The sequence below is a fragment of the Rissa tridactyla genome, chromosome Z, assembly GCF_028500815.1.
Source record: "Rissa tridactyla isolate bRisTri1 chromosome Z, bRisTri1.patW.cur.20221130, whole genome shotgun sequence".
Taxonomy (NCBI): Eukaryota; Metazoa; Chordata; class Aves; order Charadriiformes; family Laridae; genus Rissa; species Rissa tridactyla.
In genome coordinates this window covers 87,015,208-87,039,021 of record NC_071497.1, presented here as the reverse complement: position 1 = coordinate 87,039,021, position 23,814 = coordinate 87,015,208, and the positions used below count along the sequence as shown (strand labels likewise).

General features: G+C 40.9%; 1 protein-coding gene across 4 annotated transcripts in view; it reads right to left on the bottom strand.

Annotated features, from left to right (window-relative positions):
* The window catches only part of LOC128902392 (WD repeat-containing protein 7), a 123,989-nt gene that overhangs the window by 65,491 nt on the left and 34,684 nt on the right, over nucleotides 1-23,814 (bottom strand). For 3 of the 4 annotated variants that reach the window (XM_054185352.1, XM_054185351.1, XM_054185354.1), the window contains 6 exons: nucleotides 22,502-23,271; nucleotides 21,844-21,932; nucleotides 18,687-18,776; nucleotides 16,698-16,816; nucleotides 15,291-15,414; nucleotides 8,477-8,590 (listed from right to left, as the gene is read on the bottom strand). In XM_054185352.1, the coding sequence (XP_054041327.1) occupies nucleotides 8,477-8,590; nucleotides 15,291-15,414; nucleotides 16,698-16,816; nucleotides 18,687-18,776; nucleotides 21,844-21,932; nucleotides 22,502-23,271 (1,306 nt within the window). The remainder of the gene's footprint in view (nucleotides 1-8,476; nucleotides 8,591-15,290; nucleotides 15,415-16,697; nucleotides 16,817-18,686; nucleotides 18,777-21,843; nucleotides 21,933-22,501; nucleotides 23,272-23,814) is intronic. The other variant, XM_054185353.1, reaches the window with a different exon arrangement.

Genomic DNA, 23,814 nt, shown 5'->3' with positions numbered 1-23,814 from the left:
AAGTAACCAAAACTAAGCATGTGAAAAGTTCACTCTTCCAGCATTGGAAGAGACCACGTGTGATGTGGTTATGTCTACATCTCTCATTTCACATCTGTGGTTAGCCAAGCCATCGCATACCAGGAGGAAAGTCCAGCTGGAGCTCGGGAGAAAGAGGCCCCTGCTCCAGCGACGGCTCAGGAAGGTGAAGCATGGGGGTTTTAGGGTGACTATTTACAATCATAGCCTGGCACACCACGCAGACTGGTACAGACCACAGTCCCGCCATCACAATGACCTGCTCGACAGTTTCTGCTCAGTAGGTTGTTGTGCTGCTGGGTGCCTGTAGCTGCTGCTGGGATTTCAACACAGAGAAATATTTTCTTCTTTTTTAAGTCCAACATAGATTTACTTGGCGCTGAGACAACACGGGATATTTTTCAGAAGGAAAATAGGTCGGAGGAGGTGATAAGGAATTAAAGTCACAAGAGCAGTACAGAGTAAATGTGTTTAAAACTGATGAAGCGGGGACCGCTGAAAGGATCACCCCAAGAACCGTAGCCTACGTATTGCCAGGGTGACAGAAAGCGTTCAGGTGACACGTGACAGGCTTATGCACCCAGGGTGAGGAGACCCCCAGGTCCACGCAGACCTGAGCTCCTCCTTCATGAGCCAACACAGTCCCTGCGGCGCCAGCAGTTTAACACCGAGATAAGAGATGTTCTGTCCCCACACAAGTAAGCTCTGCCCAGGTTTGGTTCTTTTAATAAGCTATATGTAATTATAAATGAACTTGTGGCTTGACATTTTAAACCTTATTTAACATCTATGCCATTTTTCAACAGCGAGTCGAAAACCATAAATTAAAATAGCGCAGAGCTTTCAAGTCTTTGCTTTCCATCACTACCTCATTGCCTCAGGAATTAGTACAACCCCAGGGCAGTAGCATTTAGATATCTAAGTAACAAACACAGCAATTTCAGAATTGCCATTACTGCTGTTGATGCAGTGAATTCGTACTCTGCAATGAGCCTACTGGATTACAGACGGAAACCAGCTCACTTGATGCACAAAATGGTAGACAGGGATCTCAAACTACAGTAGGCTTAAACACAAAGAAACCTTCCCAAATTTCAGAAGTCACTTCCAAGAATAAAGGAAGTCTTAAAGAAGTTGTACATTATATTTAACAACATAATGCTCATCAAGTAAAACGATTCGTGCACTAATAACCAGCATGAGCTTCTGGGAGAGTAATCTCCACATGGAAATTCCTAGACTCCAGTAGCTCTTATACTGGAGAGAAAGAACTGTCTTCTGCATGGAAATGGTTAATTTATGCAAATAAATGCTGCTAAAAGCAGTAGATAGCATGCATGTCAATAGCCGAACAGCTTTCTGAGGTGTGCGCTCCATGATTAAAGCTAACATCCCAAGATGCTCGCACCTTGCCAGCACTGTTAGATTTAGCACGTGCCACCAGGCAACTTACTGAGGCAGACGAAGGGAAAGTGGAGATGTTTGCAGCTGTTTGTTGTGGTTTAATATACGTCTTTTATAACCTATGCCTCTTTAAAACCCCACTTCCGCACCTGAAGACATTATTCTAAATAATTGTCTTTTGACTGTAATAATTGCTCAAAACCCTTTGACCAAGTTAAAGAAAACATGCTGAAGCCTTTCTGCCTAACGTCACTGAGAAGAGATGAGCAGCCAGGAAAATACAATTAAGGTATAAATGTTTTTCTAAGACAAAGAGAACTAACTTTCTCCAAGTTAATATGATTTTTCAGAGTACCTGTGGCACAAAGGGGAAACGCACAGCGCTGGAAGAAGACACCTGCCACCAAACCAACAAAAGAATTTCAGACAAGAGTCCCAGATTGATTTTCCCAGAGTACTGCCATATAAAGCACACACTGGTGCTGACTTCCCACTTTCACACCCAAAATAAAACCGTGTAAGGACTGATACTACTTAGACACATTATGCAAAGTTTAGCATTAAGCTGTATATCATCAAGTAAGAACAGATATCAGAAAGCACACAAAACTAAATGAAAAAGTTCCATTTTCAACTACAAAAGCAAGCATTTGTAGATGAATGCATGTTAAAAAACTGCTGCTCCTGCTACACTAAAGAAATCACTATTTAACACAGTCTATATTCAAACCCGGACTGTGTGCGAATATGGCTTTCGGGTACTATACGGAGTTCATTGAAATATGTGCTAGATGAAATAAATATTTTAAAGTTTGACAAGTTCCTTGCTCCTGTGCTGTAAGTTGCGGCCTCTGCATTAGTACATCACAGTGTAAATGCACAGAGAGAAGGCTGTATTAATTAACGCCCCGAGATGCCCACGCTCTGCCCCCAGCAGCTCTGCTGCGGCTGCCCGCGGGAGCGGGGACAGAGGCCGGGCTGTGCTGTGTCCCCTGCCAGCAGCTCTGCTCGTCCCCAGCCGCACAAGCCCCAGCTCTGTGCACCCCGGGGGGCAGCTCCCCAAGGTGACACCCCCCAGCCGCACCGTGGGGCTGGCACATGGGGACAGGGCCCCAACTTCCACTTTCTACGGCCCCCCGGGCTCACAACATGAACAGAAACTGATGTTGCTCCCCACAGAGCGGAAAGATATTTAACAATGCTGCCATCCCAGTTACAGCTTAAAACCTATGCATATTGCCTTTTCTTAAGTAAATAATTTTGAAATTTATGTTCATATATATTTTAGTATATATATTTATTGCCAGCTTTTTCAGCCAAAGCACTTTTAATTTTTTATTTATTTATTTATTTTTAAATCTACAGTCATTTTAGAAGTGCCAGTTCTTTCTAAATCGATATAAATATGAAAACTGAACCCGGGTGGTCCCTGGCCCTGTGGCAGCCCTTGCCCAGTGCTGAGGATGGACCCTGCCGCTGCGCTACCCTTCTCCATTAATTAGAGACCAGCCCACCAGCCCCCCAAAACCAACCCGTTTGCTTGAATTAGTACTTCCGTAACGAACACACGCAGCTCTCTCCCCCAAGGCTGACAGATGCCATTCAGGCAGATGTCAAGCCCATAACCCCTCGCAGGGAGCGGAGCTCAATGGTCTGCACGGGGTGACATCTGCTTGACTGGCAGATGCCCACGTATTTTCAAATACGCGCAGCTTTGTTGAAAAACCCTGTGTTTTTACATTAATTATGTTTCCTTAAAAAAAAAAAAAAGGAACAGAATTTTACCCATAATTTCATGCTTCATTGTAGACACCTAACTGCAAGTTGTAGGAGCCCAGATTCTCAATTAACTTGGTATACAATTATCTATTAGACACTTTTCTCGAAGTGTTTCATAATTCCTCTTAGGACACACACATTAAAAACTAATTTTAAAAATTAAAAGTAACTTAAAATAACATTAAAAAAAAACCTCTTACATGCCAAATAACCTGCATCTGTGAATTCACATTCCATTTTTAATTGTAACAGAAAAGAACAAGTGACAGCGATGAGTCAGGGTGCATTTCCTCTAGGATCGTAATTAGCATCTGAAAGGGATGAAGTTTGCTTTAGATGATAAAACCTCACTTTTCTGGTGTTTTACACAATAGTCAGTGCATGATATGGTAGATGGTTTTCCAATGAGTGACTAAATACAAATTAAAGGCTTCTTTGATCTCTCGATGGTGGGCTTTGCGGATACAAAAATGTATGTGACAGGGTTTGTGGAAGGTGCTCAGGTCCAGTCTAACCTACTTAAAAGAAACCCAGCAGGAACTTTGTCCAGAGACTGACTCTTTTGGCACCCTCATTGTGCTGAACAGTGGGCCGCTGGCTGGTTTGCTGGGGCCAGCAGATGGTTGCGTTTGTTGTGCACCTCCACTCCGGCCCACATTTGCAGCGGAGTCTGGCTGGTAACGGGAGGGACGCGCTGGGCAACAGCACCTGGCGCTCCCGCTTCAGAGTCCAGCTCCAGCAGTAAGAAAGAGAATGAAGAGAAACCACCGAAGTAGTCCAGAAGCTCAATACGTTATTAAAAATGTAACAAAAGAAAAAAAAGGCACAGTATATGACTTGACAGATGACTGTCTGCAACTTTCAGTTTGCAGTTTGTTGAAATATTTTCTTCCTTTACAGTGTAAGCCTTGGAGTAAAAAGTTATAGTGACACCCAGAAAAAAAAAATACATCACCTAGGAACTAATTTAAAACTACTTCAAGTAGTTAGATGGTACCAACACCAGAAAGTCTAGACATTGCGGGTAAAATAAGAATTGCTCAAAATATGAGAAAATGCCATTTTCCGGGTGCATTCCGGGTACTGCTGCACTTCAACGGCAGCGATGCTGCGGTACGATACACAACAAATCACAACAAACACAATCCCTGCCCTTACACTACTGATTCTTTAACACAGACACAATACTGTCACTGATTAATACTGTCACTATTTTTAAGTTTAGAGTAAGGGTTAATCTAGCAATATTTCTTGCTTCTGACTTTGCCAGTTAAAGGACAGTTATTGCTTAAAAAAAAATACTACTCATCATGCACAAAAATAGATTTGTGAGTATCGACAGAAGAGACTTAAAAGATTAAATTTTGAAGTTGATGAACAGTTACCAGCAGCATTCCTAGATTTTATTTTCCATATAAACCTTTGTAAGTGCTGGACCTCTCTCGTATCAGAAATAAGTGCCCGTGCCACGCACAAGTGAGAGGGGAGAGTCTGCTTGACAGAGGCTCCTTGTGGTTTCACAGCAAAACAAAGGGTATTTTTACAGGACCTATTTACTGCTTTACCCTGCCACAAGACATTTCCAAACACATCCTTCTCTCTCTGTGCAAGGGATCAGCAGGGGACAAGGAGAAGGCTGACCATTATTTCTTCCCGCTCTGTGCACTAACATGTCGTGGCAGCAGCAGGAGAAAACGGACTGGATCAAACAGTAACCCTTATCTCTGCAGCTAAAGCAGTCCCCCACCTCCCAGCCTTTTAGAATGACAGATCCTTCGGAATAAATTCCATTTCAATTCAATTTCCCACTATCCTGATGCAGCAATTGACTGTGTTGTATCACAGTGTTTCTTAAAATAGCAAATATTTATGTAAGCTCAAGCAGAAGTGAGTGACAATTGTATCTATTACTGTTTGTTTTTATGGAAATACCAAAACAGAATAATTGGTCCAACAACAGAGTATTTAACTTTGTTACCTGTCAGGCACCTGTTGGAGCGCTGCCATTTCACCAGCAAGACAGGTTAAGGGAGGTGTCGGTGCCGTGTTTCTGTTCCCCAGGGCAGTGTCCCTCCTAGGAACAGGCACAAGAGCCGCCACAGCAGCCTGTACCTCGGATTTCGCACCCACCGACATTTTATTTTCATGTAGCTGTTCAAAACAAAGTGTAAAAACCCCACAAACTGTTTATTTTCAATAGCAGACACCAGTTTTTGTAATCAAACTATTAGGTGGCCCAAAATCCATTTGCTAAGGTGGGAACGAGATGCCAAGGCCATTTAACCCTCTCTCCCCGACAGCCTTGTGTCTTACATCAAACTCCTCCACATCTCCCAGAACGGGACCAAACCCTGCAGCAGAATCTGGGCTGGCACCTGCTCCCCCCTTGCACACACATCCGTGGCCCCACTTCTTCAAATGGTGGCAAAAGATGGGGCCAAATGAGTCCCAACACGAACCTCTTTCTCCAGCAGAGCAGCAGCAGCTCGGCTGAGCCCGCGTCTGCAGGAAGCACAGGCTGCTGAAGCGGTCCAGGTGCAGGTCTAACACAGAGGGACAGTTCTGAAAACCTTCTATCTAAAAAACTGAGGCCGTCTACACTTCTAGCGTCTTTTTAGCCGAGGTGGCTGTCTGACATCAGGGCTCATGGAAAGGGGGGAAAAATGTTTTAAAAAAATTAGCATTTAATTAGAACCAGGGATGGGTTTGTGCTTTGCAAGTGTCATTGTCAACACTAACATGAATAAGGTCATTCTTACAAAAGAAGGGGTTCAAAAATAAAAAAAGAAGGAAGGGGTTCAAAAAGAAGGGGTACAGAAAAAGGGCAGTGGTGGAGTCACCGTCCCTGGAGGTATTTAAAAGCCGGGCAGACGTAGCGCTTAGAGATATGGTTTAGTGATGGTTTTTGGCAGTGTTGGGGTGATGGTTGGACTCGATCTGAAAGGTCCCTTCCAACCCAGGCAATTCTATGATTCTAAAATGTGACTGCCACAGAAAAATCCCCCATTATGCAATGCTGAAGAGGCTGGCGGTATTATCCAGGTTAGTGGAATAGATATTAGAATAAGCTTTTCATGGCAAGAGTCATCTTTCATTGCATGTGGCACCACCAGCAGCAAGGTCTTAACCGAAACCTGGCGCTCCTGTTACAACACGCAATACCCAACGCCATCGACTGGGCAGTCGCAAAAGTCTGGAAACATCTACAGTTACCCTGGGAATTAAAGAATTAAGTAATTCTAAACTTGCTAGAAATTTCTGTTGAGTAGATATAAGAGTAATCCATGCAATATTCAGAATATATATATAGATATATCATATTGTGCCCCAGTACGTTACTGATTCCCATTACTAAGCTCATGCTGCACAGCTCAGACAAACACTTCTGCAACCTAGAAGTTACTTCCTTGAAGTTCTTCATTTCCAAAACAGCCCCACACAGTAAACTCAGTGGATTTTTAAAAGACAGTCTATTTATGCGGTTCTACCATTTGCTTCGTAAGTAAATAAGTGTGTCAGAGGTAGCGACACACTATGATGCTGCCTTTCTCACAGCCACGGGGACATCTGACCATTTATCCCTGCCACGTGCGCAGTCACATCCTCCTTCTACTGCCCCTGCAGTCGCTGCTGCACTTGGGTTGAAACAAAGACAAATATTCACATTTCCAAATATGTAACAGTACTATGTTGGTGGTGTCTTGTTGTTGTTGTTTTTTTTTTTTTTTCCTTTAAAGTATTCCGCTCTTCCTTTAATTATTGGAAAAACATTTGGATAGCTAAAATAAAACTTAGATGCTATCATGGATCCTAGAATTACACCGAAAATACAAATAGATTACAAATTGCAAAATTAAAAAACAATTTGAAAAAGCCAGTTTACCATCACGATGAACTGTAAAATTTTGACTACTGAAGACAGTAGATTTTATGACCAACTAGGAAAAAGTGCTGTTGTCCACATGTGAATTATTTAAGCAAAACATTTACTCTACTTTTAGTTATCCAGAAAAGCCTTTCAGGCATTAAAGACAGCAATAAATACTACTACACGGGAAGACTACTCTTGCATGTATTTTCAGTGCATTTGAAGATAGTGCCAATTTTCTAAATAACTCCTGCGTACGTGTTTTGAAGTGCTTAAGAGGCACTGTAGTGTATTACTGAAGTCTTTTCCAGCACCAGGCTTCAGTGCTTTTCAGCTAGCTAAGCTAAAAGGCTTTAATCTCTAAAAGGACTGATGTGAAAGTGATCCTTTTAAAAAATTATTTGGATAAATGAAAGCATTTGGCAAATCGCAATTTGAACTGAAAAAAATCCTGTTGACCACTGCACACCAGCATTACTTTGTACAATCAATAAATATTAGCCTTAGTAGGACCTATAGAAAGAAGCTGCATCTTCTTTTTTTCTAAAAGAAAGTAAGTTAAATTGTCGCAAAATTTTTTTTGTATTCTACCAACACAAGACCAATTGTATTAAATTGTAGAACAAAATTTCATCTTTACTCAAGGTACTTTTTTAAAGCTCAACTGCTTTTAAAAACAGAAACACTTTCTCTGTAAATAGAATTGTTACTACCACCAGACTCTACCAACATAGCAGATAGCTTTCTGAAAGCCTCCAAACTCAACAGTCTAGCACATAGCAAAAAAAGCCATACATAATTTGAAACTTACTCCACTACAGCATCCCATCTCCAGTTTCTTTCCTGTGAAGAGAACATACAACACTGGAGGGGCAAAAAGCTGTCCCAGATACAACACTCAATTGTTTCTAACGCTGCTATTGCTAAAGCTTCCAGAAGAAGAACCAGAAGGTCTCTAAGAGCCAAGGAGATGGTGGGGTCCATCCTCCACTCATTGCTGTTTCTCGACAAGTCCTGCATCGTCCCCCAGCTGCTAAAGGTGTTCCCAGCATCCTTCCTCCCTCTTGCCTGTTTCCAGTCAGCCTTTATTCTTCAAGAACTACAAGCTAAACACGTCAGTTGCAGCCAGACTTAAAAACTCAAACCACATACATTAAAATATAGAAAATGATTCAGAACTAACGCAATAATATTAGGGCAGTTACAGTTAAGCAGGTACGTAGTTTTTGTCTACAGCTCTTTTCTACTTTTGAATAACTTCACTTCTAATAGCTCACACTTCTTTATAAAGCAGCCTTAGTATTTTGTTTTCTCATGAAAATTCGCTATTTGGCAGAAAACATTCCATCTCCTTTGCACAGTTCCTATTGTGTCAAGAAATAACATATTCATTACATTAACGCTCACCTGCCGCAATGTCATCATCAACCAGATCGTGCTCCTCTTCCTGGACTTTTGCTTCTGTCCCCGATGTGTCCGGGCTTGCAGTACCAGCCTGAGCGGCTTCCGTGGTCACTCCAGCTGAAAGAAACAACCCAACACCAAAGTCAGTGATTTCGGTAGGTAGCATCCTTAGATCGGGGAAAAAGGTAATTATCTTTTGATATTCTGAACTATGCAATGTAATTCAGACAAAGCAAAGAGCAGCTATTTCTGGTTTCCCTCCATACTGTATGCAGACTTTTCACAAACCTAGCCTTTAAAAATCTTTTCCACACTGTAAATCTCTCTTCTGTATTTTCGTCTTTTTCTGCCGTCTTCTAGCGTCATTAAAAATATTACATACACATTATTATACACTAACAACTTATCGAGCCACAAAATGCAGAGTTCCAGCAGAACTTCTCTTACATCTCCTCTCAACACTTCATCTCTCTCACCAAAAAAAGTGCAGCTTTTCCAGGCTACCTTCAGAGTATATTAATTCAGCTGACTCATTCCGTCTCATTTGAGTTGGGATGCACCTGTTAGTCGCTATTAGAAACTACACAACGAACACCAAATCGTGCCATGTAACACCACGTGATTAGAGTTGTAATTCACCGGTTTATACTCTGCCAGTTATAATCTTTGATTATTCCCTACAGGAGCCTTACCACAATGCAATCAAGGCATTATCAAAAGAAGTGTTTTGCTAAGGGACTTTGCATTAAGGCCCCGTTAAAAAGCAGGACCATGGCCCTTTGTCACACCAACCATTTCAACCAGAAGTTCAGTCACGGTAGATGGCTCTGCCCTGCAGAGGGGAGCGCTGAGCGATGGCCTGGCAGCGCGGAGCTGCCCGCCGGACCTGCCGCTGCTCCTCTTCTGCTCCCACATCGTCTGTGTGGAACCTACACCGCTTCCCTGCTCAGTAGCGTTCACGTGACCACTGGCTAGTCTTCTCCAAACAGCTGAATGTCATCGATAAATGGAAAGGTGATGGTATCATAATAAATCACCGGGGGGAATCTATCAGCTGTGTACAACAAGGCTTGCAAATCCACACCTTCAAGCCATCTAACTCTGGTTCGTCTAAACCAGTCCAGAACATTAACACTCTCGCAAGTATTCCAGATTTTAAATTTTTTAGTACTGTTTTTAAATACCAACTATTCATGGCAAAGTAATTACTTAAAACAGACTGATTGTCTGACAGCAGTTTCTAACCTTACTCTGACATACCTCTTTATTAGTAAACTAGTACCTTTTAATAACTTTCTGAACGTCCTTCCCGTTGTGTCAAATGTATAAAAAACCCAGTGACAACAAATACACAACCAGACTGGAACACACTGCTGAATCAATAGCGTATCACTTCATTAAGCATGCCGGCAGGGCTGCACAGGGATCACATGCAATTACAAATTGCACATGAACCTTACGCAGGACAATTTGAAAAATACGGAGTTGACTGTTACGGTGCAGGTGTCGCAGCCCGTGGAGTCTTCAGCTTCCACACCTGCCCCACCCCCCCCCCCCCCCGGCTAGGATTCCAGCACCGCTTTGCCAAAATCCTTTCTGGTCTTCACCATCAAGCACCAGCTGTTTTCTAACAGCACTATTTATTTGTGTGTACCCACCGGAGTTGGCCAGTGTGTCGAGGGGGAGAGAGGAGGTTATGTTTTAAGCACTGCTTTGCATTTTGTGTCGCAGTTAGTAGAAGCAGCTGCTAATCTCTGCAGGCACAGCGAGCATCTACCTCTTCCCTAAACATCCCTGCAACAGTCTAAAATCCTTTCATTTCTTTCCACATCCAGGGAAAGGCAAAAGAGTTTGCATACCTTTTGAAAACTGTAGTATGGATGCTCTGACCGAAGAGCTTTTATCTCCGAGGAGTATTTTCTGAGGTTGAGCACCCAAGATGGTAGAAGCCAAGGGTCTAGCGCTCCCTAAACAGTAGGTTTAAGCTGGGCCAAAATTCAAAGCCCTTGATTTATTTACTTATTACCTCACCTCTTTCCCTGCTTTCTAGCCCTTAGTTGCTCAGAAGAGGCTGATTTGCCTTATTAGATGCGCTACATCTTTCTAAAGAGCTTCACGGTACTAGATAGAATGCAATGGTGCGAAGGGAGTGCCTTTGCATGAGCTGATTCTAACTACAGCGTATACAAAAAATTAGAAGAGTTTCTTACAATTTTATACAATTAAATAAAAATGTAAGTAAAAACGTATTTAGTCAGAATGATTAAACATTCCCGCCAAAACACTGAATGGATAAAGCCAAAAGGGGAGGAAAAATAACCATCATGCAAATATGCCAGCCAATAAATTATCATTTCCTCTCAGTGAAATCCAGTAAGAAGGAACATGTATTCTGGATACAAGTGGTTTATACGTAATTCACCAGAAGTGTCTTAGAAGTGAAAACATCATAAAACTCTGAATGTATTAGAAATAAAATGGTTAACATATTAGAAAAATATTGGAAAATTAAGATATACTTGTATTATAAACTCACGCCATTATTACAATGTACTACTTACTGCAGCATCCTGAACTCATTATTCATTTACTACATTAAAATGTTGTAGCACAAAAATATTTGCCTTACTTCTTTGTGCTCTTTTAAGTCAAACCTTGAGCGAGGAAGATGATCAACCACATATATAAATAGCAAAGTCTTTGGGGTCCAATCAACCTAGCCTTACTCAGTGAAAACTCCCATTTAAATCGATGGAAGTTTAATTAAGTTTTCCTCCATTAATCTGGCTTTAAATAAAATTTTCTAACAGAAATATAAGTCTACCAGAAATACATTCCTAAAACCTGACAACAGCGTGTTTATTATAGACGTTTCATATTTATTTTGTTTTCCAGTGATAACATGGATTATTATTGGAGTAGAGATACACAATTTAAGGCTATCTGCTTAAATTTCTTTAATCTCATGCTGACACATTTAAGATTTTTACTTAAAAAGAAACTAATTTGGTACAAACGTTTACCTGAACGAACTGGATGTTAGCAATACGGGAGGCAAGAGAAGTGCCTGCGCTCAGTGTCTGGGCAGGATGTGTTGGAGGAGGTGTCTGCAGCGGCCGGGCAGCGGGTGACAGCAGCCTGGCCGCCTCGCATTAATTCACCCCGTTCCCATCCGCTCCGATCGATGCCGGGCAGCTCCCAGTGCTGCCTGCCTGCCGGCTCCAGCCGCATCCCACTCCCACACAAAGGCTGGGGGCAAGATAACCTTTTGCTTTCCATCAAAGCCAGAGCAGCCATTTTTCTATCTGCACTAACATCACATATTTAAAAATATATCTGTCCCTCCAGGGCTCGGCGGACAGACCCACCACCAAGCGCTGCTTTAATTCACAGAATGTGTTTGACACTGAAGATAGCCCTCGCTCTTAAAAACAAGCAGGTAGAAAAAGGCAGTAGCATTTTTCCCTCTTTGAACCTTTCCTGCCAACACATCTTAGAGGCAAACGCCCCACGGACTATGCGGCATTTCAGAGACAACCGTGTGCTGTGAAAGCGAGGAGCAGACAAGGCCACAGCAAATATTTACAGTCGCATGACATAATCTTAGTAGATACAAGATGAAGCTTTGAAAGCTTAACTGTTTTCCTCCCTCTGGGAGCCTGAAAAACACCAACACCCACAACCTCCCTCCCAGGTTTAATTCATAGCATCACTTACACAGCCATTCCCATTCAACGGGGGGTCAACAAGCCGACGTGCCAATTTTGGATTTGAAGGCACAAATAAAACAAAGATTTATTGTCCCTCCCTACAAGATGTTGTGAAACGAAGCCTAATGTGTCCAAAACACCTGCACTGCAAATCGCATGAAGCAGGAGGCGTGCGGGCAGCTGGAAACCAGCTGCTTGGAGCAGTGAGGTACCAGGGCCCACTGCAGTGGCCCTCGCAGCACGAGTGGGCACTGTGCTGGCACCCACGCCAGGGAAAATAACATCTGCTTGGCTTTCTCCCTCCTCCTCCAGCCCACCCGCCACACGGGGACAATCAGCTCTCTTGCATCAGTTAAAAGATTGAGAGATAGCCCTATGCAAGTTTGCCTGTCTTCCAAGTCTCCTGAACGCACTGTATGAAGACACCAGGACACACACCAGTCGCTTGATCTGTACCAGTAAGGTCATGTCCCAGAACTGGTATTGGATCTGAGCACCTATACGGGAAAAGATTTCACCTCTGATTGCTGGTACCACACACTCGATTCATTCCGGAGCCAGTTAAATGCATATGACAAAGTATCTCATATCAGCAGCAGGCTTCTATGAGCGATTACCATGTCTTTTAATTAAAACAAAACCTGTTAATGTGCAAGAGAAGCACTATTTCTACACCGTGCATATAAAAACCATTGCAGAGTAGTAACATATGCTGGACACAGAAATATGCTGATAATTTATGCCCATATATCAAGAAGTGAAATTGGGAGAAGTGGAGGATGAAGGAATCAAAGCAGTATTTCTTTATCTTTCATATTTCTTCTCCTTACCTTTCTAGCACAAAACTATACTGTTCAGAAATCCATTGCATGTATTTTGTCCACCCTAAATAACTCTTATCACCTTCAATTCCTTCACAGACCTTTAAAAAAATGTCATTTTTTCATTCATGTCTTACAATGTAACTAATATATACACTTAACTCTTTACCAATAACTGCAACATTTGTAGCTCCTTATTTTGTTTCTCTTTTCTGATATCATAATTATTCTTCTTCAGAGTGTCAGCATCTTTGTGTATGTTCATACAGACAACACAATTAAATGCCTTCTCAGTCCTGTCATTCAGGAGAACCAGAAATTCTGGAACCTTAATTTACATAGTTTTCAACACTGTTAATATAAAAAAAAAAAATAATTTCCAATTTGCTAGTCATAACCTGTTTGAAAGATTTTCAATATCAGCGCTTTCCCAATATTGAACATTTACATTCATTCAGCCATGCTCAGCTGATTCCTCTATTTCATATTTTCTTCCCCTGTTTTAAAACTTTCATGTTCTGATAGATAAGCACATCCTAATTTAGTGTTAAAACAAACGCTATGCTTTGATTTGCTAAGGCCTGACAGAAGCCAAACCACTGCTGGATGTATACTTACTTGTAGTGAATGCATACAAAATAATCGAGTTTTTTCCTAAACCAGTCAGTCCCTGACTATTGCTATAAAACCGCATGCCATGCTTATAACATGAGCACAAACATAAGCACAAGAGGCAGAAAGAATATTATCGTTCCAACAAATGCACATGTGAAATAGAACTGGATGAGTTGCTCTAACATTTCCAAGTGTAATTGTTTAAGTAACGAGGCGTACCAGAAATAGCAAACTATCGGAACTAATATGAATTACCAGTTGTTTTCAAGTATGTTAAAAGTAAGTTCCTTTTTTGGAAACAGTCAGCGGCCAAAACAGGCACTGCAGAGTGGTTTATATCCACTTCCCCAACACAGTTATGTCCATAACCTTGCACCCAACAAGGTCGTTCAGCATCACTCCAGAGAAAAGAAATTCGTAATCGTCAACAGTTGCTAGAGCAGCTACTCCTGAGAGCGAAGGGCAGCTATAGCTGTATTCTACAAACTGAGAATAACCAGCCTCAAAAGAAGATCAATTCAAAATACTTCCCAATATACAAAACGGCACAAACATCAAGATAACAAGATGAATAAAGGCTCTTTGGCACGCATATACAACAGACTTTCACTTATCATTCCCTGCTCTGCTGCACACCTAACTAGGCAACAACCTCCCCGTAATAAGGCAAATGCTACATGGCTAAAGGCTGTAATTAACAACAGCTTAGTCTTACCAACAAATTCTCAACATTGCTTTAAAGTACTGTGTTCCATGTAATTTATGCACTCAATTTAGATTTAATAAGATTATTACACATCTCTCAAAAATCAATTGGTATTTAATAGAGATCTTTCTCTGAATAGAAACTACAGCCTTCAGTGGAAAAAGAATCTCATTTTAAGGAAGATGAACACCTACAACTTAAAAGCAAACAAACATTCATGAAAATATACACGTTTTCTGGTTTGTTACATGAGGTAGATGCATCTGGACATTATTCTCTAAAGGCAAGTATCTAGATGGGTAACTAGTGGATGGAGTATCTCACGATGCTGACAGATCTTACAAGAACACACTCTTAAGAGTCTGTACAACCTCTGCTTTAATAACAATGAATAAATAAAAATAGCTATTTTGGAGAAAGATACAACAGATTAAATAGTGGTCAGTAGCTACTGAACTTATCTGGAGAATAATCTTTACCCAGTATCTCCCTGCAGCAGCTGGCAACCAATGGCTTTGAGCATCAGACGGTTATCAGCCTCCGATGGACATACGCTGCACGACCCTGCATCAGCTCCTTTCATACTCTTGGGATGACAAAGCACCTCTTTACAACAATTTCTATAATCTAATTATACATTCTTTGAAAAGGAACGCCAGTGTTTTACTGCCGGTACTTGGAATTTTATCAGCCCTTTTCCCAGCAGGTTTCTACCCCAAACCCTCTCAACAGCAGGCATAGCCTTTCCAGTCCTAGGGATAAGTACCGAAGTATTCCATTTACCTAATCACCATTAATGACCTTAAGTGATTTCGTGACTGTGAAATTACTTTGAAAATTTCAAGAAACTTTTCTATATAACCCTAGATTTTTCCTCCAGATTTTCCCCCTAAATTGCAGCACTGTTCATAATTTTGTGTACAAAATGCCTTTTTTGAAAGAAAGTTATTTTCAGCATTGCTTACGTGATATAACGCTGTCAATGTACTGCGGTAAATAAGGAGCCCAGGCATCAATGGTTTCTTTCCGACCCGCCTGCTCGATTCTTCTCAGTTCTGCCAGCAACAAGGCCTGGGCAGCTTCTCTTACCTGCAAAGCCAACAGGAACGTCATACAAACTCAAATATCAAATATTTGCCAGTATGCTTTCAGTGTAATTTATCAAGAAGAAAAAACTTCTACAGAAAACTAAACTGAGCTTTTAGGAAAACCTTCATTTTTTCTCATCCCTCTCCACCGTAAGCCCAGAAGCAAAATAACGATGAAGAAGGTTTCTCACTCAAGGAAATAAGGCTAAACCTTTTGTTTGCACTGATGCATTGAAAGGCCACCAAATTTCTAGTTTTCTAGAAGCAATTTGTAATCCCCCTTCTCTACAGCATTCCCAAAGTTGGGTCCAAAATTCCAAGTGTGCAATATGTAAAGTTTTTCTAAGCATCATGAATGTTGCAATATAAACGCAAAACAAACAAACAATCTTAAGAAAAAAAATATTTTTTCACATGACATTTACTCATTTACTACACATGGAATATTGAACAATGAAAGCAAATGAAAATATATAAACATAATCATAAATAGAAATGTTATTTTCAGTCTAAAAGACTTAATGTACAAGGAAACAATTTGATCATGGTAAAATAAAAAATTGTGGGCAACCAGAATATAAATAACGCCACCCTGACAGCTAAGGGTATCAGGTAACCGGATGTCTGTTGCTTACAAATTTTAATGAGTTTCAAAGTAATTAGCCTCCCAGGAAACCATCTCACAGTATATCCCATCTAGCAAAAGAACAGGTGATCAGGCAGCAAAAACCATATTCCCAATTAAGTTAGAGGACCGCTGAGGGTCCCCAGTCCACAGCCCTGCTCTGGTCCTGCGTTCCCTCTCGGAAAGCTGCACCGTCAACACATTTTTTGCCAGAACAGCACAGGTGTAGTCTTAAGGCCCACCAGTCATTTATCAAACAGTTGGGTGACAAACCATTTACTGCCTACTGTATACATGCTCCAAAAAATAAAGCGACTCAGCAGTCTCTTGAAAAATACAGGGGAGGGTTTTTTAATCCTAATAAGATTCTTAATGGAATCATGGAAGTTTTTAATCCAATAATATATTTTAAAAAAAATACGTATAGTATCCAGAAGGTGAAAAAAGAAAAGATACATATATTTAGACACGACAACTTTTTCAACATTTTGACAGGTTAACTGGAAAATTAACTTACTAAATCTGAAATAAAAACTGCAGGAACTTGTGTCAGAAGATAATTATTTTTATTTTTTTTTTCTATTAAGGGAAAACGCCATCAGTAAGAGACAACATAAACCCCCCAAAACCTAGCAGTACAAAAATACTACTGAAATCACCTCCAAGCATCGATCCTGCCACCTGCGAGCCAGCATCTCCAGCAGAGGAGGTCGGAATTTATCCAGCCCCAACAGGTCAGGGAGCATCACACAGTGCATAGCAGCGAGCTGGCTCCACCCTGTTCAAACACATCACAACCGGGAGATAAACATAATCAACACCAAAGCAATTTTCAGTTTGAAAATGCCATCAAGTACATTTACACTGGCCACTGCCTGGTACACAGTAGATCTTCAGGAGAGGGTAGGACAAAGAGGGAGAGAAAAAAAAAAAAATAGAACCAATTTTGCAGCAGAACAAGAGGATTGTTTCTTCTGCCATGGGAGCCTGGGGCTCACCCCACCACGAGCTGCACCCCGTCTTTACCGATCCCAGCTGAACCTCAGGGTTCAGTGCATGTACTTTCTGTATCGGACAGGAACAAGCTCTTCCAGGCAGAAATCCTGCCTCCTGAACAAGCTGCTCAGATCTCAAACACATGCAAGGAGCAAATGAGACAGCAGCAGCGGACCGCCTCAAATCGGTCCTGATTAAACACAAACATCCCTCTTCCTCCCCAGCACCTCTCAAAAGGACTTCAGTATCTAGTTGGGCGCTTGGATTTTAAACTTGCAGCCTTAAGAATATACTCAACAACCATTCTCAACACAAAAAAGTCCCCAACACATTATGGCCAATTTTTGGCAAAAGTATAAGCCATGGTTCTGAGCGCAAGATTTAGAAGCCCTGTTCAAACCATAATTAGCATTATTTATCATGATCTTTAATATCCTACATGTAAGTGTGATATAATTCAGTTACAGAAAACTTAGCATGTGAATTACCACTAGAAAGATTACATAGAATTTTCTGTCCCTCTTTAAAACGTATGCAAATATGTACAAGCCTGTGTTTGTCTGCTCGCCTTATCTCTCCATCTAAATCTGAGTTCACTGTGCTTACCTCGGGGGCACTCATCCTGCCAGCCTGCAATATTGCCTAGGTAAATCCAGGAAAGATAAACTCAAACAACATTGCTTGTAAAGATGCTTGTAAAGTACGCAAAAGAATGCTCTACATTGACTTGAGAAACCAGAGAAATACTTCAGGTGAGCGTATAGATCTACGGTTTGAGATTGTGAGCAGTACTGAGCAGAAAAATCTAAACATTTTAACTAATAAAGCTCTTCATGGTGTTACATGAAAAGAAATCATTATGTCAATTTTCCTTAAAGAAAAATGGATTAAAAAGAGGAATTTCCAATTTAGGAGAGTGCGTTTCTACTACTTGAGGTGCATGGAAGCAGGAATTTATAGTTTAGTAATATGGCATAAGAATTCTGATTTAAAGCAGTTTGCCAATAGGAATACAAAGGGCTTTTGTTCGTTTGTGCCAATCTTGTTGGCAGAAAACATTCTTCATATTGGGGGGGGGGGGGGAAAATCAACCCCAACACAAAACTCAAGTAGTTTAAATGAACACTACGTTGTCATAAGCATCAAAAATAAAATTTAAGTGACATGTAACTGATTTTGTTTGTTTCATTTTGAAAGGAGCAGTACGTTTTTAGTCTTTCAGTTTGTAAGGTGGCCTACGGAGCGCTGGTGCCCCCTCCTCTCAGGAGCGGGCGGCCCATCCCGCGCTCATCCCAGCGGGTGTCTGCCAGCTCCAGCTGGGACACACCATGCGGCTCGTGAGTCCTCTCCTGCACATGCTGCCGACGGGTAAAGCCACCTGCCTTTTCCCTACCTACAATGGGCTGAGGTTTTATGTCAAAAGAGCAAACCCCAAAAAGATCCGGAATGTCATCTTTGATACACTAGTTGAGAACTGAATTTACAGACACTCCAAGACACGCAGTCTGAATCTGCACACCCTCTAGCAGTGTTAATCCCTCTCTTTTTTGCAAAGAAAAATTCCTACATAGATCAACTTAAAGTCATGTCATAACAATGATAGAGACATTAGTTGAAAGTAAAAGACAAATAGAAAAGTGAGGAAAGAATACCTTCATTGACTAAGAAACAGCTATGTAAAGCAGGAGCAGTGTCAGAGCCAGAGTGACCAGCTTCAGTGCTAGAAGAAACAGCAGGAGCAACTTGCAGAGGAAAGAAGAAAAAATAAAGAGAAAAAAAATAGGAAAGTGAGGAGAGCAGCTTCTGAAAAACAGATTAGTATCACTGAAGAATGAAAAACAAAACTGGAGGAAACTGTGATAATATTAAACTTAAAAAAAATTCTAGGTTTTACAAGGAGTGCAATGCCAGTGAGAGGAGGACATGCAACTGCAGAGAAACACAGATACACTGACAGAAACCTGCACATTTTGAAAAGACAGAAGTACCTGTAAGGAAAGCAATTACAAATGTGTCTTTAGATAGCTAGATTGGGGTTGACAGCACAGCTGACTATGAATTTTAAAAACAGGAGTTTCACTGCTTCTTCTTGTGCTTTTCCCATATTTACATAGATTTGGAGTTTGCACTACTCATTAATTACCCCAGAAATAACCCCTTTTAAATCCAGGCTGCCCCATCTGTCACTCTAAAATGCCACAGAATGTATTACTGATGGCTAGGTTTAATACAGGTTCATTTTAAATGTCTCTGCATTCAAATAGTTTTAAACCTATACCAAAGAAAGGGCTGAGAATCTAAAGCAGCAGCAGACAAAGTGCACTACGGGCAAGCGCACGGTTCCAGCGTGTTACTCCAAGTGGTATCCGTGACATTTATTTTGTGAACTGCAGCGTTTCTTGGTGCAAATGTAATTTAAAAGCGTTCTAAACATTATACTTCCACTAATGCTTCATGACTTAATATTATCACATGAAAAGACGCGCAGACCTTATGGCATACACATGCTACAACCCGAGGTCAACGTGGAGATTTAGAGGTCACTATCTGACACTTCCTTCCTATAGAGAAATTACCATATGTCATGCACAAGCATCTTCAAATTAATCCCCCTCTTTTATTCCGTTGCAGAACAACAATGGGTTCAAGCTCCTGAACCGATTACGCATTGTCTTCTGAATGGTCTGTTTGCTTTTCATGCAGTGAACTTCTTTTGTCACTGTGGGACATCTGCATCAAAACTACTTTTTCCATACTTTCCACGCAAATACATCACGATGGCACGTGGGCAGTGATGGGACGACTAGCCTAAATGACTTCACGACAGCAAAACCTACTTTCAGTAGATGTATAAAAAACCTATTTATTCTATGAAGATGATTGTTTGTAAAAACACAAGCCCATCCCACACTGAAACTAGAGCCTTACTCTGAAGTGTCTTTTTTGCCTCATTTGGCTGTAGTTGGCAGCTCTCTTCCAGCGTCAGTAATTAAACCACCGCTGCAATGGAAGCAGCTGTCCCAGGGGCTGAGCAACAGAGCCGTGCTCATCTCCGGACAAATACAGGTCACACTGATGGACATCAAGCATGTCATAACATGAATTAATTGTATCTCCAACTGATTTTTAAGAACAATAGCACTAGAAATACACGAGTAGCAAGATACCGCAAGTAGAGCACAAGGGGACGTAAAGGTAAGACGCGTAAGAAGCTTACGGCCTGAGAGTACCACTAAGAAGCAAACCCATCTTCCCCAAGAGCGTGCAGGACGTGCCACCAGACACAGAAAAATATGACAATTTAGGAACAGGAGTATTTTTCTCTATTTTTGACAGCACATAGAATTTCATTTTTATCAATTATTTCTCAGAAAGTTATAAATATTTCTACTGGGTAACTGAAGTACGTCTGCCCCAAAATTAGCAAAGCTATTTCAAAGGAAAATTGCAGAGTTATCATTTGGGAAAGAAAAACTATAATGGAGCAATATCTTTAAAAACAAAACACACGCTGTCTCTGTGACAAGTATGTTTTTTCTCGTATTGCCTTTGCCATATAGACACCGTCTCTGAGAAACCCTGACCTTTCAAATAATTCTCTTTCAAGGAGGAAAATTAAACGTCTGCAAAAAAACGAAACAAAGTGAAAAAACAAAACCGAAACAGCCCCACATGTCGGGACAAGAACCATGATTATTTATTTTGTTTAATTTTATTTCAGCTTTTTGCTACTGACTGCTACTTCTCTATTTATGTAGCACCCTTGATCATGGAAAAAGCTTGATGCACACCACTCCTGAAACTGATTTTCCCTTTGCAACCAAAGAGCACAGTAAATTAATATTTATGTTTAGGAAAAGAATACACACATACATTCTCCCCAAGCCATTAAAAACCACGCAGACGCCATTCCCCTGTTATCCCCGTGGGCAAGTACCTCCCCTCCTCTCTGGGGCACCTGCGCTGCCTCCCCGTCGCCCCACGCTCTCCCCGGCAGTTCCCTTGCTCCTCAGTTTTCAGCTCAAGTCAGAATTGGCCACACCGCAGTGATTTACATTTGCTTTAGGCGTTAAGAGTGGTAGCTCATTTGCCCCATCAAACAGCAGCTCTACTGAGAGAGCGAGCGAGCTGGAGGGTGCCTCCTCTTTCTCTGCCACCTCTCTGTGCTTCCATGTGCTCCTGCCACCCACAAGGACCTCTAGTCCCTGCTCCGCTCTGCTCCAGTGGAAAATTCATGCCTAATCTTCTGTACATCCTTCTTTTACATCACAGGTTCTACACCTTGTACTTAACCTTTATTACACTTATGAAAAACACGATGCAGACTATTAAAGGACCCTTCAGAGTCATCCACTGCCATCTTTCCTAACTGCAAGTGATAAAAAAAGCAGCAGTGGTAGAAGCAGCGTTGAAATAATTTCTTCATAAAAAGGAGAGGAAATGTATACATACTACTTAGATGTGTTTACCTTTATGCTTTAGTTTCTAACATACATAAACATTTTTGTATTAGTTTGTATAGCCCTTAATTGCAGACTTTAAACCTCCTACACCTCAACACCAGAATGTTTGGGAGCACATAAATATGCAAAAAATCCATCGTCAGGGAATGACTTCATGACAGTATCAGCACCTTATATTGATTTTTAGAAAGATCTTAGTCGTTAAAATTTTTATCTAGAATATTACACTACATTTTCCTCCCACATAGAAGGTAGCAATGTTTTTACCACTTGCTAGCAAGGTGATAACTTTAGTGTCAAGAGCTGAAATGACATATCAAATTGTTCCAAAGCAAATGATTTTTACCTTGCTTAATTTGTCCTTGGGCTGCATGACTTGAAATTGAAGGGGGCGCCTTCACTTTTGACATTTCCGGAGTGCCTGGCCTAGGCGGCCTAAACACAAAGTGTACATGAAGGGGAAAAACAAGGAGGATAGGGGGGATAAAAAAGAAAAGAAAAAAAAAAAGAGATTATTCGCTAAAGATGCTGTGACTAAACAAACTTTGAAAGGCAACCCGATCAAAAACAGTTGGTTTGACAGAAAAAAAATAAATATATATCCATCTCATTTACAATTCCTAGGTAAACTTACTTTCTAGTATTAAAAATTCATCGGTATGTTTTTATTTATTTAGAATTTGACCTATTCATTATAAAAACCTCTTTAAAAAACAATAAGCACTAAGAAAGAGGACAAAAATGGCCTCTCAGACCTACTGGCACATATGTTAATACACCTCCACGTTCTGTTAGAGCTGTAAGTTAGATAACAGAGGAACATCTTCATCTTGGCATAAAAAAATACTACATTCAAGAAAGAAGAAATACACTCAGTTCCCTCTAGGTACCAAAGGTTTTCATAGCCATTTAATACATCAAAATCCCCAGTAAAATTAAACAAAATAAAATGTTGTATTAAAATAAAGACAGTTATGCCAAGTTCAAGGGCCTATTTGCCGTACCTGGTCGGACCTTTCTTCATGTGGTCTCCAATGAAGGTGGCGTTGGTCATACTCATCAGTGTGTTGGCCAGTGAGATAACAGAGAGGAGGTGCTGAGTGGTGACAGCACGTGATACACCATACGTCCCCTTTCCCAGTCCTTCTGTAATGGACATTTTCCTGCCTAACTCCACGCTATCATATGGCGGTTTGCCTACAGACTGGTTATAGCCAGGAAGCATCAGGGACATGTGGCCTCCTCTAGACAGGAGGCCAAAAGACACTGAGCAGTGTGGCTTGAGCATCCCAAGACGATCAAGGCAAAGCTCATCTAGAACAGAATTCAGGCCCCAGGCATGAAGACAGGACATAAAAAGCTTTGCTGTATCCATGGTTAGATTATATTCTAATAAAGTCAATGGTTTAGATTTGCTAGAGCGATATTCTGGGTCACCGTCTTCTCTTCTCTGTCTTATCGATTCTTCATCCTCATCTTCATCATCAAGAAGATGCTCTTTTATATTCTCTTTGATTGTTTCCTTGACCTGCTGGAAGAGGACGGCTGCTCGTTTACCAGTCAAAAAGGAGCCTCCTTTGTCAGACCCGCCAGAGGCTTTCTGTAAATTCTCCGGAGAAATGAGCGCAGTGTTGGGTCTGGAGGCCTCTTCCGTCAGCAGCTGAATAATCAGGGCTTCTACATCAAAGAACAGCACATGTATATCGGGATCTGTTAAATTAGTCTTTATAGCTTGAACCATCAGGGAGTTATGTGAATATTTAGGTAAATTCCCCTGAAAAAAAGAAAAAAAAAGGAAAAAATTTTGAAATTTCAATTTGATTACTTTCTTAACACTTTTCACAAAGGTAGTTCACAAATTAAGGAAGCTGTGGATGATTAAAGTTAGAAAACTCACATGGGGTATAAAACATGTTATGACAAACATTATGAAAAGATCAGTAAAGAATTTCACCGCAATTTTTACAACACCAGGAATGCCAGACTTGTAATCAAGTGTTACACCCCTAAAATATGGGAATTTCACAGAAGTTTATGAGACAAATAGAGCTCTCTAGATAAGACAAAAGTTCACATTTCTTTCTTGTGAATTCTGAAACATAACAGCTATGCCCTGAGGAAGAATAAAATTTCAATATTTAGTTATTAAACTGAAAACACATTGAATGCTTCCTATTTGGATACTGAAGTATAGCATCAATTTATGCCATTGGAAAATAAGCTAAATAAGCTACTAATAGATTTGTCCAGATACGCAGTTAGTGCGTCACTTGTTCACTACTTAAGTCCATCTTCTTCCTCCTTCCCTTCCTCCCGA